This window comes from Ictidomys tridecemlineatus, chromosome 5 (genome assembly GCF_052094955.1).
Source record: "Ictidomys tridecemlineatus isolate mIctTri1 chromosome 5, mIctTri1.hap1, whole genome shotgun sequence".
Lineage (NCBI taxonomy): Eukaryota > Metazoa > Chordata > Mammalia > Rodentia > Sciuridae > Ictidomys > Ictidomys tridecemlineatus.
The window spans coordinates 37,328,873-37,346,576 of record NC_135481.1 but is presented as its reverse complement, the minus strand read 5'-3'; the positions used below and the strand labels follow the sequence as shown (position 1 = coordinate 37,346,576).

The 17,704-nt window shown below is 35.7% G+C and overlaps 1 protein-coding gene across 3 annotated transcripts in view; it reads right to left on the bottom strand.

Moving 5' to 3' along the window:
• The window catches only part of Ttbk2 (tau tubulin kinase 2), a 152,027-nt gene that overhangs the window by 111,890 nt on the left and 22,433 nt on the right, over window positions 1-17,704 (bottom strand). For all 3 annotated transcript variants that reach the window (XM_078048929.1, XM_078048927.1, XM_078048928.1), the window contains exon 2: window positions 624-759. In XM_078048929.1, the coding sequence (XP_077905055.1) occupies window positions 624-692 (69 nt within the window). In that variant the 5' untranslated portion in view covers window positions 693-759. The remainder of the gene's footprint in view (window positions 1-623; window positions 760-17,704) is intronic.

The following is a 17,704-nucleotide window of genomic DNA, read 5'->3' as shown; positions in this document are numbered from 1 at the left end:
AGAATAAATAAAAAATTCTCTCTCTCTCTCTCTCTCTCTCTCTCTCTCTCTCTCTCTCTCTCTCTCTCTCTCTCTGCTCTCTCTTAAAAAAAAAGAAATTATTACTTCTTTGGGTGTGATAATGGTAGTATGATTATGTTTTAAGAAAGAAGTCCTGATTTTTTAAATATACATACTAAGCAAGTACAGAAATATACATACTAAGCAAGGTTAAAGATTGTGTCAAAATACTCTGGAAGGAAGATGAAAGAGAACAATCAAGATGAACAACAAATACTTATAATTTTCCTTAATTAAAAGGAACATGCAGTTCACTGTACTTCCAAACACTATATTTTTTTTCATGTTTTCTTTCCTTAAGTATACTTTCATTTACCTTACTTAATATAGCTACTAGAAGTTAGGAAGATATAGTACTTTATGAAGAAAAACTAAGAATTCAAGTATAAACAGAACTTAATCATAAGAAAATAACTGCTTTAGGCACAAAAACAATGTAGGTATTATTGCCTAATGAAATGGTATTTTTACCAAGATACCAAAATTGACCTCTATATGTGCAAACACACACACACACACACACACACACACACACACACACACACCCCAAGAAGTACACTCACCACTTTCCATCTTTCTTTTACTAGGATTCCAACACTGAGGATATCCGGCTGCTCTCCTCCCCCACTCATTGCAAAACACTGATGTGGTAGAACAGCTACACAGGCATCTAGCTCCCAAGGGTGGTTTCCATTTAACCTAAAACAAAAGAAATAGTAACATATCAGGGCTAATTAATCCATACAACATTTCAATATCAAGAAAGCTGGGGTTATAGCTCAGTGGCAGAGCGCTTGCCTAGCACTGGGTTCGATGTCTCAGCACTGCATATAAATAAATAAAATAAAGATCCATTGACAACTAAAAAAAAGCACCAGTTGGGACTGCAAATTGGTGCAGCCAATTTGGAAAGCAGTATGGAGATTCCTTAGAAAGCTGGGAATGGAACCACCATTTGACCCAGCTATTCCCCTTCTTGGACTATACCCAAAAGACCTAAAAAGAGCATACTACAGGGACACAGCTACATCAATGTTCATAGCAGCACAATTCATAATAGCTAGACTGTGGAACCAACCTAGATGCCCTTCAATAGATGAATGGATAAAAAAAAATGTGGCATTTATAAAACAATGGAATACTAATCAGCAGTAAAAAAAATAATAAGATCATGGCATTTGCAGGGAAATGGATGGCATTAGAGCAGATTATGCTAAGTGAAGTTAGCCAATCCCTAAAAAACAAAGGCCAAATGTCTTCTCTGATATAAGGGGTGTGACTCAAAATAGAGTAGGAGGAAGAGGTTGAGAAGAAGATTACCACTAAATAGGGAAGAGAAGTGGGAGGGAATGGGAGGGAGAAGGGGAATTGCATGGTAGATGGAAGGAGACCCTCATCATTATACAAAATACATGTATGATGATGTGAGGGGGAAGAAAAAAAAAGAGAGAAATGTCACAGTAGATTGGGTAGAGAGAGGTGATGGGAGGAGAGGGGAGGGGAGGGGGGAATAGGAAGGGCAGCAGAAAACAATAGACACTAGTATTGCTGTATGTATATACGTGGCCATATAACCAATGTGATCCTGCAACCTGTACACATAGAAAAATGAGAATTCATACCCCATTTGAATCAAATGTATGATATGTCAAGATCAGAGCAATTAATAAAAAAAAAAGCACCAGTCTTATAAAGTAGAAAGCCTTGTTGGAAAGGGGGAAATGCCTCACAAAGTATTCCAAAAGTTGTTTAGTGCATATCTTAAAAAGCACATTTTTTTTTTACTATAGATTTTCAGACATTACAAAGACAGTGTTACAACACAAACATTATTTACAATAACTGAGATTGCTAGACTAAAGAGCAAGCATGGGGTCGATGGCATTTGACCCAAATAGACTACTATCTTGAATGCAACATACTGTGAAAAAGACACAGTACCTAATCTACAACAGTTTATAGTTTGCTAGGTTGTAACACAGTTACCTTAACATCATTAGAGCTAATCATTTTTGTTGTTGTTGATAAACAGTATGCCTTTATTTTATTTGTTTTATTTTTATGGGATGCTGAAGATGGAACCCAATGCCTCATGCTAAGCAAGCACTCTTTTCACTCAACTACAGCCCCAGTCTGAGCTAATCATATTTTAATGTTACAAAATGCACTTAAATGAGAGCTAGAGAAATAGCACAGTTGGCAGAGTGCTTGCTTCGCATATACAAGGCTCTGGGTTCAATCCCCAGCACCACACACACACACACCAAGAAAATGCATTTAAATGCACAGGAAATAAACATGAACACAGAAATGTACTTTTGGTCAAACAATGAAAGGAGAATAATAGTGAAAAGAATAGCATACCTGCAGAAAATGAAAAGATAGAAATACACAGCCTAAAGGAGATGAAGTTACTAAGCTAGTCTAGGAATTAGAGATTAATTAGAATGATTTTCAGGAAATATTGTTCAATAGAAAAAAGCAAGATGCAAGTAAAGGGTTTGTAGTATGCTTCCTTTTATGTAAAAAGAAAGTAAATGTTGAGTAAAATATTTGCTTTTATCTATTTATTTAATATCTTTATTTTATTTATTTATTTTTATGTCGTGCTAAAGATCAAACCTAGTGCCTCATACATGCCAGGCCAGCACTCCACCATGAGCCACAACCCTAGCTCTATTTGCTTTTATTTTTAAAAAAGAAAAAAAAAAGTCAAAAACTGATGAAAATTATTCTCCCTAAGAGGATTAGGCAAACTTTTTCAGTAAAGGGCCAGAAAACAAATATTTTAGGCTTCACAGGACCTATATATTCACTGTCATAGCTACTCAACTTCACCACTAAAACACAAAAAGAAGCCATAAAAATCCTGGCAGTGGTGCACTCCTGAAATCCCAGCAACTTGGGAGGCTGAGGCAGGATTATACATTTGAGACTAGCCTCAGCAACTTAACTACTCTTTCTCAAAATAAAAAGGACTGAGGGTGTGGCTCAGTGGTAAAGCAACCCTGGGTTCAATTCCAGTACCAAAATTTAAAAAAAAAAAAGCAAAAAACAATATGTAAACAAATAAGTTTACATTTGTGGTGGGGGGGAGTGTGTGGGAGGTTGGTCAAATCTGATCTGCAAACTGTTATTTAACAACATTTACTCAACAGAAAGGGAGGGTAGGGAGAGGATGAAGAGTATTAAGGATGGAAGCCAAACGTGAATATACTTTGTATTACAGGTTTTATTTTGGAACTCTGTAAATGTTTTTGTATATGATAAAAAAAATCCCAATACTCCAAATTCAAAAAAACAATATAGGAAATGATCATGGAAAAACTGGATTTAAACATAGCTTGGTGGCACATGCCTGTAATTTCAGAGACTGGAAAGGCTGCAGCAGGAGAATCACAAGTTCAGGGCCAGCTTCAACAACTTAGCAAGACCTTGTCTCAAAATAAAAAATTAGGGCTGGGGATATTATTCAATAGCAGAGTTTTCCTAGGTTCAGTCCATAGTACCAGAAAATAAACAAACTAACCAACCAATCAAATAATAATAATAGCTTCGAAAGAATGATTAACATTCAGAAAGTCAACCAATCAATAACAGCCACACTTCATAACCACAATTGCATAATATAAGGTCATTCTATGCCTAAATTCTTCTGTCTTACCAATCCCTGAACACAATTCCCAAATCGAATACATTAGCAGTTTGCTTCATTCAGAAAAAGCATGCCCTATAGTCACAGCTATCTCTGCATAGCAGACAATAAATTTACCATTTTGTTCAGACACTGAATAGTGACACCTGAAAAATAGTGAAAATGCAAAATTAAACAAAAAAATGTTTAAAAACACTAAAAATGGAAGGTGTACAGTTTCCAAAAATTTAAAATAAACCCAAACCCATTGCTTATCAAGTTTGTTCCATAATCACATGGAAAATAATTGTTTCAAGTGGCTTTAAAATACAGTATTTTGGCCAGGTGTTGTGGCCCAGGCCTATAATCCCAGCAGTTTGAGAGGCTGAGACAGGAGGATCACACGTTCAAAGCAAGCCTCAGCAATTTAGCAAGACCCTAAGCAATTTAGTAAGACCTTGTCTCTAAATAAAATATTAAAAAGGTCTGGGGATGTGGCTCAATTGAACATGCCCCTACGTTCAATTTCTGGTACCTAAATAAATAAATTAAATATAGCATTTGATTGTATATCACACTGGAAAATATCTTAGGAAATAAATGAACCATAAAGAAATCTTAAGGCTAGAGGGCATAGATCAGTAGTAAAATGCTTGCCTAGCAAGTGTGAGGCCCTAGGTTTGATTCCCAGGAGGTGCAAAAGAAAAAAGAGAAAGAAAACTTAAAAACTGCAGTTAGTAGAAGACGCCATCAAAAGCCTACCAACCAAGAAAAGCCCAGACAAATTCAAAGCTGAGTCCTACAAAATCTACAAAGAAGAATTAATATCATATTCCTCAAATTATTCTGTGAGATAGAAAAGGAAGGAACCCTTCCAAACTCATTCTACGAAGCTAGTATCACCCTGATACTAAATCAGGCAGACACACATCAAGGAAAGAAAATTTCAGACCATTATCCCTGATGAACATTGATGCAAAAATTCTTAATAAAATTCTGGCAAATCAGCCAGGGGCTGAGGTTGTGGCTCAGTGGCAGAGCATTTGCCTAATATGTGTGAGGCACTAGGGTTTGAGTCTCAGCACCACATAAAAATTAATAAAATAAAGGTCCATCAACAACTAGAAATTTTTTTTTAATTCTGGCAAATTGCATACAAAAACATATTTAAAAAATAGTGCACATAGTCAAATGGGGTTCATTCCAACGATGCAAGGTCAGCTCAACATACAGAAATCAATAAATATAATTCATCACACCAAAAGACTTAAAGATAATTATATGATTATATCAACTGATGCAAAGAAAGCATTTGACAAAATACAGCACCCTTTCATGTTCAAAACACTAGAAAAACTAGGGATAATAGGAACAACATTGTGAAAGCTATCTATGTCAAACCCAAGACCAACATCATTCTGAATGGAGAAAGATTAGAAGCATTTCCTCTAAAAACTGGAACAAGACAGGGATGCCCTCTTTCACCATTTCTATCCAAAATAGTCTTTGAAACTCTAGCCAGAGCAATTAGATAGAAATTAGAAAGAAATTAAAGGGATTAATTTAGAAAGAGATACAGTTAGGAAAAGAAGAACTTAGACTATCATTATTTGCTGATGACAGGACTCTATATTCATATAATTCATCATATCAATAAGACTTAAAGAATCATATGATTATATCAACTGATGCAGAGAAAGCATTTACAAAATACAGCACCCTTTCATATTCAAAACACCCTTTCATGTTCATATGATTCATGATTTAATTCTATTGATGGGATGAATAATATTTACTGATTTTTGTATGTTGAACCAACCTTGCATCGTGGAATGAACCCCATTTGATCATGGTGCACTATTTTTTTTAATACATTTTTGTATGCAATTTGCCAAAATTTTTGTTTTGATTTTTTTTAGTTGTTAATGGACCTTTATTTTACTTATTTATATGTGGTACTGAGAATCCATTTTTAAAAATCTACATTATGTTGGATTAGGCCCCAAATTCCTTAACAAGACTCCTAAGGTGCAAAAAATAATATCAAGAATTAATACATGGGATGGACTCAAACTAAAAAGCTTCTTCTCAGCAAAAGAAACCATCAATGAGGTGAACAGAGAACCTACATTTTGGGAACAATTTTTTGCCACACACATGTCAGACAGAGCACTAATCACCATGATATATAAAGAAACCAAAAAACTTAACACCAAAAACCAAACAACCCAATCAATAAATGGGCTAAGGAGCTGAATAGACACTTCTCAGAAGATATACAATCAATCAACAAATATATGAAAAAACTTTCAACATCTCTAGTAATTAAAAAAAATGCAAACCAAAACTACTCTAAGATTTCATCTCACTCCAGTCAGAATGGCAGCTATCAAGAATACAGACAACAATAAATGTTGGTGAGGATGTGGGGGAAAAGGCATACTCATACATTGCTGGTAGGACTGCAAATTCATGCAAATAATCTAGAAATAGGTATGTAGAATCCTTAGAAAACTTGGAATGGAACCACCATTTGACCCAGCTTTCCCACTCCTCAGTCTCTACCCAAAGGACTTAAAATCAGCATACTATAGTAACACAGCCACATTCATAGCAGCTCATTTCATAATAGCTAAACTTTGGAAGCAACCTAGATGCCATCCAGTAGATGAATGGATAAAGTAATTATGGTATATATACACAATGGAATATTACTCAGCATTAAAAGAGAATAAAATTATGGCATTTGCAAGTAAATGGATCGAGTTGGAGAATATCATACTAAATGAAGTGAAAAAAACCTAAAAACCAAAGGCCAAAAGTTCTCTCTGATAAGTGGATGCTGATCCAAAACAGGAAGTGGGGAGACATGAGAAAAACGGAGGAACTTTGATTGGGCAAAGGGAAGGGAAGGGAAGGAAGGTGCATGAGGGCAGGAAAAAAAGGTGGAATGAGATGGACATCATTACCCTAGGTACAAGTATGACTACACATATGTTGTGATACTACATCATGTACAACCAGAGAAATGTAGTTGTGCTGCATTTATGTACAATGAATCAAAATGCATTCTCATATCATATATACCTAATTAAAATGAGTAAATAAATTTTAAAAACAGCAAAAAAATTGCTTAGAGAGTAGATCTGAATATGGTCACCACCACCAAAATAATAATAATAATCAGGTAATGCTAATGTTAAATTAGTTTGATTACAGTTATTGCACAATGTACACATATTTCAAAATGTCATTCATAATACATATATATGATTTTTATTTGTCAATTAAATATAGATTTAAAAATAAGAAATAAGGGCTGGGGTTGTAGCTCAGTGGTAGAGCGCCTGCCTAGCAAGTGTGAGGCACTGGGTTCAATTCTCAGCACCACATATAAACATATAAATATAATAAAGGTCAACGGGCAATAAAAAAAGAAAAAAAAATTTTTAAAAATAAGAAATAAAATGTTTAAGATGCATGGTATTTTTAATGTAAAATATCATTATTTCTATTTCATCTTCTGTACTTTGCTTGAACATTCCGTTATTTTTAGTTTTTTTTTCAGATTGACTTTTTAACATGATACAGAAAAACAGACTTATAGAATGTTTATTTTCTAGTCATAATATCAATATATTATTAAGAATTAAGAGAGGGCAGGGGATGTGGCTCAAGCGGTAGCGAGCTCGCCTGGCATGCATGTGGCCCAGGTTCGATCCTCAGCACCACATACAAAGATGCTGTGTCCACCAAAAACTAAAAAATAAATATTAAAAAATTCTCTCTCTCTCTCAAAAAAAAAAAAGAATTAAGAGAATGCTGAAAGTATATAAGAAATAAAATCAGCCCATAATCATGCAAAAAAAACCTCCTGAATTTAGTAGTTTTATTATTAGAAGTAATAATGATACTGTTTTAAAACTATGATACTATGGAGCTAGAGAATAACATGCTAAGTGATGGAAATTGCATGGAAATGAAGGGAGACCCTCATTGCTATACAAAACTACATATAAGAGGTTGTGAGAAGAATGGGAAAATAAACAAGGAGAGAAATGAATTACAGTAGATGGGGTAGAGAGAGAAGATGTGAGGGAAGGGGAGGGGGGATAGTAGGGGATAGGAAAGGTAGCAGAATACAACAGTTACTAATAGGGCATTATGTAAAATTGTGGATGTGTAACCGACGTGATTCTGCAATCTGCATTTGGGGTAAAAATTGGGAGTTCATAACTCACTTCAATCTAATGTATGAAATATGATATGTCAAGAGCTTTGTAATGTTGTGAACAATCAATAAAAATAATAATAAAAATAATAAAAAATAAAAATAAAAACATGCTAAGTGAAATAAGCCAATCCCCAAAAACCAAAGGCCAAATGTTTTCTCTGATAAGCAGATGCTGATCCATAGTGGGGGATGAGAATGAAGGAACTTTGGATTGTACAGAAGGGAGTAACAAGGGGGAGAGGGGGCCATGGGGATGGGAAAGATGGTTGAATGAAAGAGACATTATTACCCTGTACACAGGTATGATTATACTACCAGCACCATGCACAGCCAGAGGAATGAGAATTTATGCTCCATTTGTGTACCATGTGTCAAAATGCATTCTCTTCATGTATATCTAATTAGAACAAATTTTAAAATTAACAAAACTATGATACTGAGTGATGGAGTAAATAAGTGATTATACTAACTCATTAGGATAACAAAAGATAATATAAAGAGATATAAATATAAAAATCAAAGAAGTCAGGTTAAAATCCTGAAACCTTATCCTGAAGAAACAACTCTGTAATCTTTATTTAACTACACATTTTACAACTCTAAGTAATGCAAGTCAATGGCATTAAGCAGCTATGGGTTCAAAATACTATTTCCCTAAGGGGGGGGAAAAAAAAGACTCCTTGTGAGACAGGAGGGTCTGACCCTCCACCAATGGTTTTCAGCTTTTTTGTGTGTTCTGTCTTGATGTACGTAGACTGCTATTTTTCCTAGATGGCTAAAGATTCAGGAGGCCAGCAGGAGTAGGTATCGTCGCCTCTGGCACTGTTGCCATGCACAGCTGCCCTGATGTGCCACCAAGGAGCTATGCTGGGCCCGCAGTGATAAGGTAGAGGTGAGGTGGGGATTAGCGTTGGGGCCAAAGCTGCCCTGACAACTGCTGCACTAGTAATGGATGCTCCGGAAAATACCAAACTCCTGGGGCTACTTGGGCAACCGCCATTTAAGCCACAGAAGCTTCCAAAGTTCATTCAGCTCACAACTAGAGTCTGCTTCCCTTAGGACTTGCCAAGGATTTTCCAACAACTTCCTACAGTGATGGTGATGAATACCTCCCCCATACCCCATGAAAACCAAGAGCCCACAGATCCACCATATATTCACAGAACAACATTACAGCCCAGAACTTCTATGGTTTACGGATAGATGATTATGAGCCTGTGCAGACAGCCGTTTTTGTCAATATAAGCAGATGACCTCTTATCCTTGAAGAGCTCCTTCCTTGTACTCTCTCCCTTATGCTACAGCACAAGCCTCAATAAAACATTGTTTAGATGGTTTTATTTTGCCTATTGGTGACTTCTATCTTCATTTGAGCAAGCTGAGCGGGCTGTACTAAGAGCTGGTAACACTAAGCATGCTAAGCAGCTAGAAGCTGCAGAGAGCTGCTAATTCTAGTGCTGAGAGATGCCAGCAGAAGCTGATAATCATAATAGAGCTACACTTCACCTATTTGAGATTTCTATCTGAATTGAGCAAAAGAACCCTCAGCTAATTGTTACCACTTGGAGAAATTAGTAATTCTAAGACTGGGAACAGGAAATATAAAAGATGAGCCAAAAATATTGTTATTGCTTAAAAACAGGAATATATCTAAGACTAGGGCCAGATCCAGGTTTTGTGAAGCTTGGACTTTATATATTAAGCACACACCAGCCTACATGCCCTCCTAAAAAAATCTTATTTTTGTAAAATTTTACAAAATCATATGACCAATTACTAAAGCCTTGGTCTCAAAGCCTTGACAGAAGCCCTCACAATAATGCTGAAGCTTACATTTCTCGGGGTAAATAAATCTACTTCTATCCAAGATAATGGAGAAAAGTCAAAAAGACACAGGTGCTAACATTGAATTAAAGTGTGAAATTTTGAGCATGAAAATTAATAGGTGTAATGAAATAAAACATATTAAAATATATAAAAATGTATGCTGTACACAGTGCTTGCCATGCCTATAATCCCAGAGACTCAGGAGGCTGACACAGGAGGATCGCAAGTTTAAGGCCAACCTGAGAACTCAGAAAGACTCCAACTCAAAATAAAAAAATAAAAAGGACTGGGGATGTAATGTAGCTCAGTGGTAGAGTGCCCCTGGGTTCAATCCCCAGTACTAAAAAAAAAAAAAAAAAAATAGTGTGTGTGTCTTCATGTATTTAAATACATGAATTAATAATGATACTTTTTAAAAAAATCTACTAACTCAGATAATGTAAACAATTGCTAGGGTAACAATCCATTACTCTGCATATAAATAAAAGGAAACTAAAGAAAGGTTTAGCCTACCTTTCTCATACTAACTGTACTTCAAGAAAACGAAAAGGTGATCATCGAATTTAAAAGTCACCATTTTGCTGTATCTAATGAAATAATCTAAGCAGTGACTATCAGTGGTTGCTAAAACTCTTAGAGAAAGAGTGGTTGACATGTATGTTTGTTTGTTTGAATTTCCAACCAAATAAACAATATTTTTTTATTTGAGATAGGATTCTCCCTGAGTTGCTTAGGGCCTTCTAAATTACTGAGGCTGGCTTTGAATTTGCAATCCTCCTGCCTCAGCCTCCCAAATCACTGGGATTGCAGGGGAGCTCCACTGCACCCAGCTCTTTGTTTTTGAGATGGGGTCTTGCTTTGTTGCCCAGATTGGCCTCAAACTCCCAAACTCAAGCAATCTCCCTGCCTCAGTCTCTGGGCACCTGGGACTTCAGGCATGTGCCACTGTACTGGTTAGAAGATTGATAATGAACTTTCTAATGGATGGATGAGACTGTTAAACTCACTGATCATGTTAAACTCACTGATCAATTAGATAATCTGCAAAGAGCAGTAGTCCGCTGACACTAGAAACTAAACACATTGGGAACTAAACAAAGACTTAGACCCAAGGTCCACTTCTGACTGGCCAGTTAGTAATACAGATCTAGAAGGGGTCTGAATTAACATGAAAACCAAAGTATACAGAAGACTAGTCAGAACTTGCAACATGAACACAAGCAGGTAGTTAAAATAAAAATACCATCATTCTCCACAGGATTTAAATAAGACTCAAATCTCAAACATAATTTTTGATATGCTGAGCATACAATCCAATACTATCAAGCATACAAGAAACAAGGAAAGCAGAACAGGAGAGGGGAAGGAGAACAGGAGAGAAAAGAGGGGGAAATCATGAACTGAAATTGAATTCCATGAATATATGAGTTTATCCAGACAAACTCAACTACTATGTGTAACTTTAAAGCTCTTAAAAAAAAAAAGAGGAAAATCTCAACTTACATATAAAAGGGTATTCAACATGTGCAAATGCCAAGATGATATACATTTAGCACTTAGTAAGGCTTTAAAGCAGTTACCATAAAAATGCTCTCAGAAGTGAAGATGTCCACCCTAGAAATGAATAGAAAGGTATAAGTCTCAGTAAGGAAGCAGAAGATATAAAGTAGTAAATTGAAATTTTAGAAGAAATACAATAACTGAAATTTTAAACTGTCACCAGATGGGCCAATATAAGAATGGAATTGTCAGAGGAAAGAGTCAGTAAACTGTAAGATAAATTTATAGAAAATTTTCAATCGGAAAACCAAAGAGCTAGGAATGGGGTGATACCTGTAGTTTCAGCTACTCAGAAGACTGAGATGGGAGGTTTACTTGAGCCTTCAAATTGGGAGACTAAACACCTCATCTCAGTAAAAAATGAGAGAAAAAATATTTTCATAAATGAAGGTATAACATTAAAACTTATAACACTTTTGTCAGAGTCACAAGAGAGAAAAATGTGTAGGACAGAAAAAAATTGAACATTGAAAAGCAGCTAAAAGGGGGACTGGGATTGTGGCTCAGTGGTAGAGTGCTTGCCTAGCACACTTGAGGCACTGGGTTCAAATCTCAGCACCACATAAAAATGAAATAAAGATACTATGTCCACTTATAACTAAAAAATAAATATTAAAAAAAAGAAAAGTAGCTAAAAGGGCTGGGGTTGTAGCTCAGTGGTAGAGGGCTTGCTTCGCACGCATGAGACCCTGGGTTCCATCCTCAGCACCATATAAAAAATTAATAAATAAAAATAAAGATATTGTGTCCATTTATGACTAAAAAAAAGTTTTAAAAAAGTAGCTAAAAGCTTCCATATTTTCTGAAAGAGATTGAAGAAACTTAATGAACAGAATAAGCAAAAACAAAAACAAAACTCACTTCTAAACATATTGTAATTAAACACTAAAAATTAAACACAGAGAAAGATGCTTAAGAACATCCAGATTAAATTGAGACCTTACTTATAGGGGAACAACAATTTAATGGACTCTGAATAGTCTCATCAGAAACCATGGAGGGGGGGCTGGGGATGTGGCTCGGGCGGTGGCGCGCTCGCCTGGCATGCGTGTGGCCCGGGTTCGATCCTCAGCACCACATACCAACAAAGATGTTGTGTCCGCCGAGAACTAAAAAAAAATAAATATTAAAAAAATTCTCTCTCTCTCTCTCTCCTCTCTCACTCTCTCTTAAAAAAAAAAAAAGAAAGAAAAGAAACCATGGAGGATGTAGCAAGACAAAAAATATAAGACAAAAAAGTACTGAAAATAAGAAACTGTCAAACCAGAATTCTGTATCCAGAAAAATATCCTTCAGGGATACAGATTTTGTCAGATAAAAAAAAATTAAGATGTGTTTCAGCAAACCTGCTCTTAAAAAATTACCAAATGGACTGGGGTTGTGGCTCAGTAGTAGAGTTCTTGACTTGCATGTGTGAGGCACTGGGTTCAATCCTCAGCACCACATAAATAAATCAATAAAGGTATTGTGTCCATCTACAACTAAAAAAGAATATTTTTAAAAAAAGAATTATCAAAGAAGTTATGCATGGTGGCATATGTCTACAATCTCAGAGACTCAGGAGGCTGAGGCAGAAGGATTCCAAGTTCCAGGTAGGTCAGCCTAGGCAATTTAGCAAGACCCTATCTCAAACTCAAAAAATAAAAAGGATAGGGAACGGTGGTGAATGTGACCTTCTCAGTGACTAGGAGACTGAGATAGGAAGTCATAAATTTGAGGCCAGTTGCAGCAATATAGCAAAATCCGGTCTCAAATTTAAAAAATAAACGGACTGGAGATGTAGCTCAGGGTTCAAATGCCAGAATCAAAAAAAATAAAGTTAAAATACAATAAAAAATAAAAAGGGGGCTGTGGCTGTGGCTCAGTGGTAGAGTGCTTGTCTAGCATGTGTGAGACACTGGGTTTGACTCTCAGCATTACATATACATAAATAAAATAAAGATCCATTGACAACTAAAAAATATTTTTTAAAATTAATATAACTAATTAAATAAAGGTATTGTATTCATCTACAAACTAATTTTTTTAATTAAAACAAAGTAAAAAACAAAAAATAAAAAGTGATGGGGATATAGTTCAGTGATAGAGTGCCCTGTGTTCCATCCCCAGTATTACCAAAAGAAAATTATGTGGATAGGCCAAAATACTGTTGAAAAATAATGAATTTGGAGGAACTCTACAACATGATTTTAAGACTTATTCTATATAGCTAGAGTAATCAAAAAGTGAGCTAACAACAAAGAAACAGAAAAATAAATTAAATACAATAAAGAGTTTAAAAAACAGGGGGCTGGGTTTGTGGCTCAGTGGTAGAGCGCTTGCCTCGCATGTGTGAGGCATTGAGTTCGAGTCTCAGAACTGCATATAAATAAATGAACAAAATAAAGGTCCATAAACATCTAAAACAGTTTTTTTAAAAAGAGTTTAGAAACAGACCCTATAAATACTTCAAGCTTTTTAAAAAGTTTACATTTAATTCACATACTATAAAATTCAGAATTTTAAAGTGTACAATTTAGTGGCTTATAGTATATACCCAAGATTGTATAACCATCCCTTCTATTAATTCTAGCACATTTTTTACCTCCCCAGGAAAAAATCCCATACCACTGGGCATGATGGCACACATCTGTTACCTAGCAGCTTGGGAGGCTAAGGCAGGAGGATCAAGAGTTTAAAGCCAGGCTGGGGATGTGGCACAAGCGGTAGCGCGCTCACCTGGCATGGGTGCGGCCTAGGTTCGATCCTCAGCACCACATACAAAGATGTTGTTTCCACCGAAAACTAAAAAATAAATATTAAAAAAATTCTCTCTCTCTCTCTTTAAAAAAAAAAAAAAAAAGTTTAAAGCCAGGCTCAGCAAAATGGAGGCGTTAAGCAACTCAGTGAGACACAGTCTCTAAATAAAAATACAAGGCTGAGGATATAGCTCAGTTGGTAGAGCGCTTGCCTTACATACACAAGGCCCTGGATTCAATCTCCAGCACCACAAAAAATAAGAAAATAAAATACAAAACAGGGCTGGGATGTGCCTCAAAGATTGAGTTTACCTGAGTTTACCAGATACCAAAAAAAAAAAAAAAAAAAAGAAACCCAATACCTATCAGCAGTCACTTCCTCCTAGCCTGTGGCAATCATTAATCTATTTCTGCCCCTATGAATTTGCATCTTCTGGGTCACCTGATATTTGCCAAACACGCAAAGGCAATTCAATACAGAAAAAATAATAATTTAAAAAATGATTCTAGGACAATTTTATATGCACATGTAAAAAATTGAAACTTAATCTGAACTTCACACCTTACACACAGCTTAAGTCACAATAATGTATCATGGATGTAAATATAAAATATACAACTAAGTAATAAATTTGTGAGAAAAATCTGTGACCAGGAGTTATGTAGAGTTCTTAGACATGACAAGAAAAGTACAATTCATTAAAAAAAAACCCTGATAAACTGATACTCACCAAAATTCCCAACTTTATATTATAAAAGATGCTATTAAGAGATTGAAAAAATAAGCTAACGTCTGGGAGAAAACATCTGTAAATCAATAGTTTATATCTGAACCTTAGAGAACCCTTAAAATTCAATAGTAAGAGAACAAATGGCCAAATATTTGGCTAATGGGCAAAAGACAGACAGCATATCATCAAAAAGGATATATTGATTACAAATAAACTCATGAATCATCTTTTTATTGCTCAGTAAACATTTTGATTTAAAAAAACAAATATATGAAAAAATATTTGACACAACTAGTCAGTCTCAAAAAAGTTACACACTATATGGTTACATTTATAAGACAAAACTATAGTTTTGTCTTATAAATTTGCCAAGGACTGGCAAGAGGGTGAAGGTAGGACTACAAAAGGGATAGGATGATGGGACTGTCTGGAGGTGTTGGAGTTATTCATGAATACTTATGAGCTATTATGAATGGTTATTATAACTGCCATGAGGGTTTACCTTAATCTATTCATGTGTTAGAACTCAGAATTATAGACCAAAAATAGTCTATTTAGGGCCAGGGGTATAGCCCAGTAGTAGTGTTTGCCAAGCATGTTGAGGCCTCAGGTTTAATCACCAATATCACAACAAAAACAAAAGTCAAAATTTCAAATATTAATATTTTTTTATTTATTTCTTGGTACCAGGGATTGAACGCTGGGGCACTTGACCACTGAGCCACATCCCCAGCCCTATTTTGTATTTATTTAGAGACAGGGTTCTCACTGAGTTGTTTAGCACCTCCCTTTTTGCTGTGGCTGGCTTTGAACTTGCGATCCTCCTGCCTCAGTCTCCCAGGCCACTGGGATTACAGGCATGCGGCACCATGCCCAGCATTCAAATATTAATTTTAAAAAGAAATTTTAATTAAGAAAATCCCACAATTTTTGAAAAGTAAACTAAAATAATCTTTTTTACAGCTGTGTACCTAAATGAGGACATATTTTCTTCATGTACTTCAACCAAAGCAACATACTGCAACATACTGAAAGTTAATTATGAAAATCCAGGTGCCTTCTCTCATGCCACACATCAAAGAGATTTGAAAAAAATGTAAAACATTACCACTCTTCTTATCAATTTGCTTTTCTTTTTGGAAAATAGTTAACATATGATAGGTGTATTGCTGTTATCATAAAATAAATACATTTAGAACTTTTCAGGTTTAATATAGAAACCATCAATACATATAAATCCATATTAAAAGAAGAAAAAGTCTTTAGGATCTTAATAATTTTTAAGATTGGTGAGAGACCCTGAGACCAATAAGTTTGACAATGACTTAGATTATGTAATAAAGAGATATTTTTTTAATCATATTTTTACTATTAATAATCCTAGGACTAGGGCTGGGGCTCAGTGGTGGAGCACTCGCCTGGCACATGTCAGGCCCTGGGTTCGATCCTTAGCACCACATAAAAATAAATAAATAAAGGTATTGTGAATAAATATTTTAAAAAATAATCCTAATTTATGGCATACAAAGTTATTTGAATGAGAAAACATTAAATAAAATTCTACAATCTGAACTTTTTTTGAGAGAGAGAGAGAGAGAGAGAGAGAATTTTAATATTTATTTTTTAGTTTTCGGCGGACACAACATCTTTGTTTGTATGTGGTGCTGAGGATCGAACCCAGGCCACACGCATGCCAGGCGAGCGCACTACCGCTTAAGCCACATCTCCAGCCCTACAATCTGAACTTGTAGCAATCATTTTTTCAATAAACAAAGGTTTGGCTGAATACAGTGGCATATGTCTCTAATCCCAGCTCCTACAGAGATTGAGGCAGAAGGATCTCAAGTTCTAGGCCAGGCTTGACAACTTAGGAAGACCCTGTTTCAATTTATGAGTACCCTGCTAATAACTGTAGGAAATACCAAATTGAGTAAGTGTATGGTTTTAGGACAACGGTGACAAAAAGATTTGAGATCCAGGTCACCCTGACACACTAAGTTGCAGAGGATGCCAAGTCAGAGGCTAGGCCAAAAGGAAAGGATACCATGACTGATTAGTTGGTCTCAGAAAGGCAATGTAAACATTCATCCATTCATCAAGTATTTACTGAAAACATACTATATATGCCATGCATTGTTCTTTAGGCTAAATTTTGAAGGAATAACCATAGAGGAAAAGAGGTGACAATAGTACAAGGATTGAAGCTGGAAAGACATATAAGAAGAAACTAATGAGCCCAAGAAACCTGAATCCACATCAGAAGTGGAGAAAACCAAAAACTAACCTTATTTATACTACAAATCCAAAAAGCTCAGGAATTAGATAGTGGATCCCAAGATGTTAGATCCCAAGATCTTCTCTCCTGCTACACACAGCTAAGAGACTGCCCTTTCCCCACCACAACAGAAATCCATAAGATGACATACAGAAAAAGGTAAAAATAGAAGGTCTCTGGGATACCATGCATTGTTGGGAAAAGAGTACCATACTTGAACAAAAGGAAATTAAGTAAACTATAACGTAATGAATATGAATATCTCAGTTTCTTCCCCCTCTCAGCTCTCAGAAACTGAGTCATGTATCTCTCTAAGGAAAAGATGGACTGCGTGTGGTGGCACATGCCTGTAATCTCAGCAACTTGGGAAGCTGAAGCAGGATTCCAAGTTCAAGGCCAGCCTCAGAAACTTAGTGAGACTCTCAGCAACTTAGTAAGATCCTGTCTCAAATTTAAAAATAACAAGAGCTAGGGATGTAACTCAATGGTAAAGCACCGATGAGTTCAACCAAAATAAGAAGGTTCAATTAAGCAAGATTTAGAACTGCATAGGCAGTCAGAGCAAGATGGCAAATGAGGAAGTTTGGGGATGATCCAGACAGTAAGAGCATAAAGAGTGTCCCCCAATAAGGTCAGCTTCCTAGC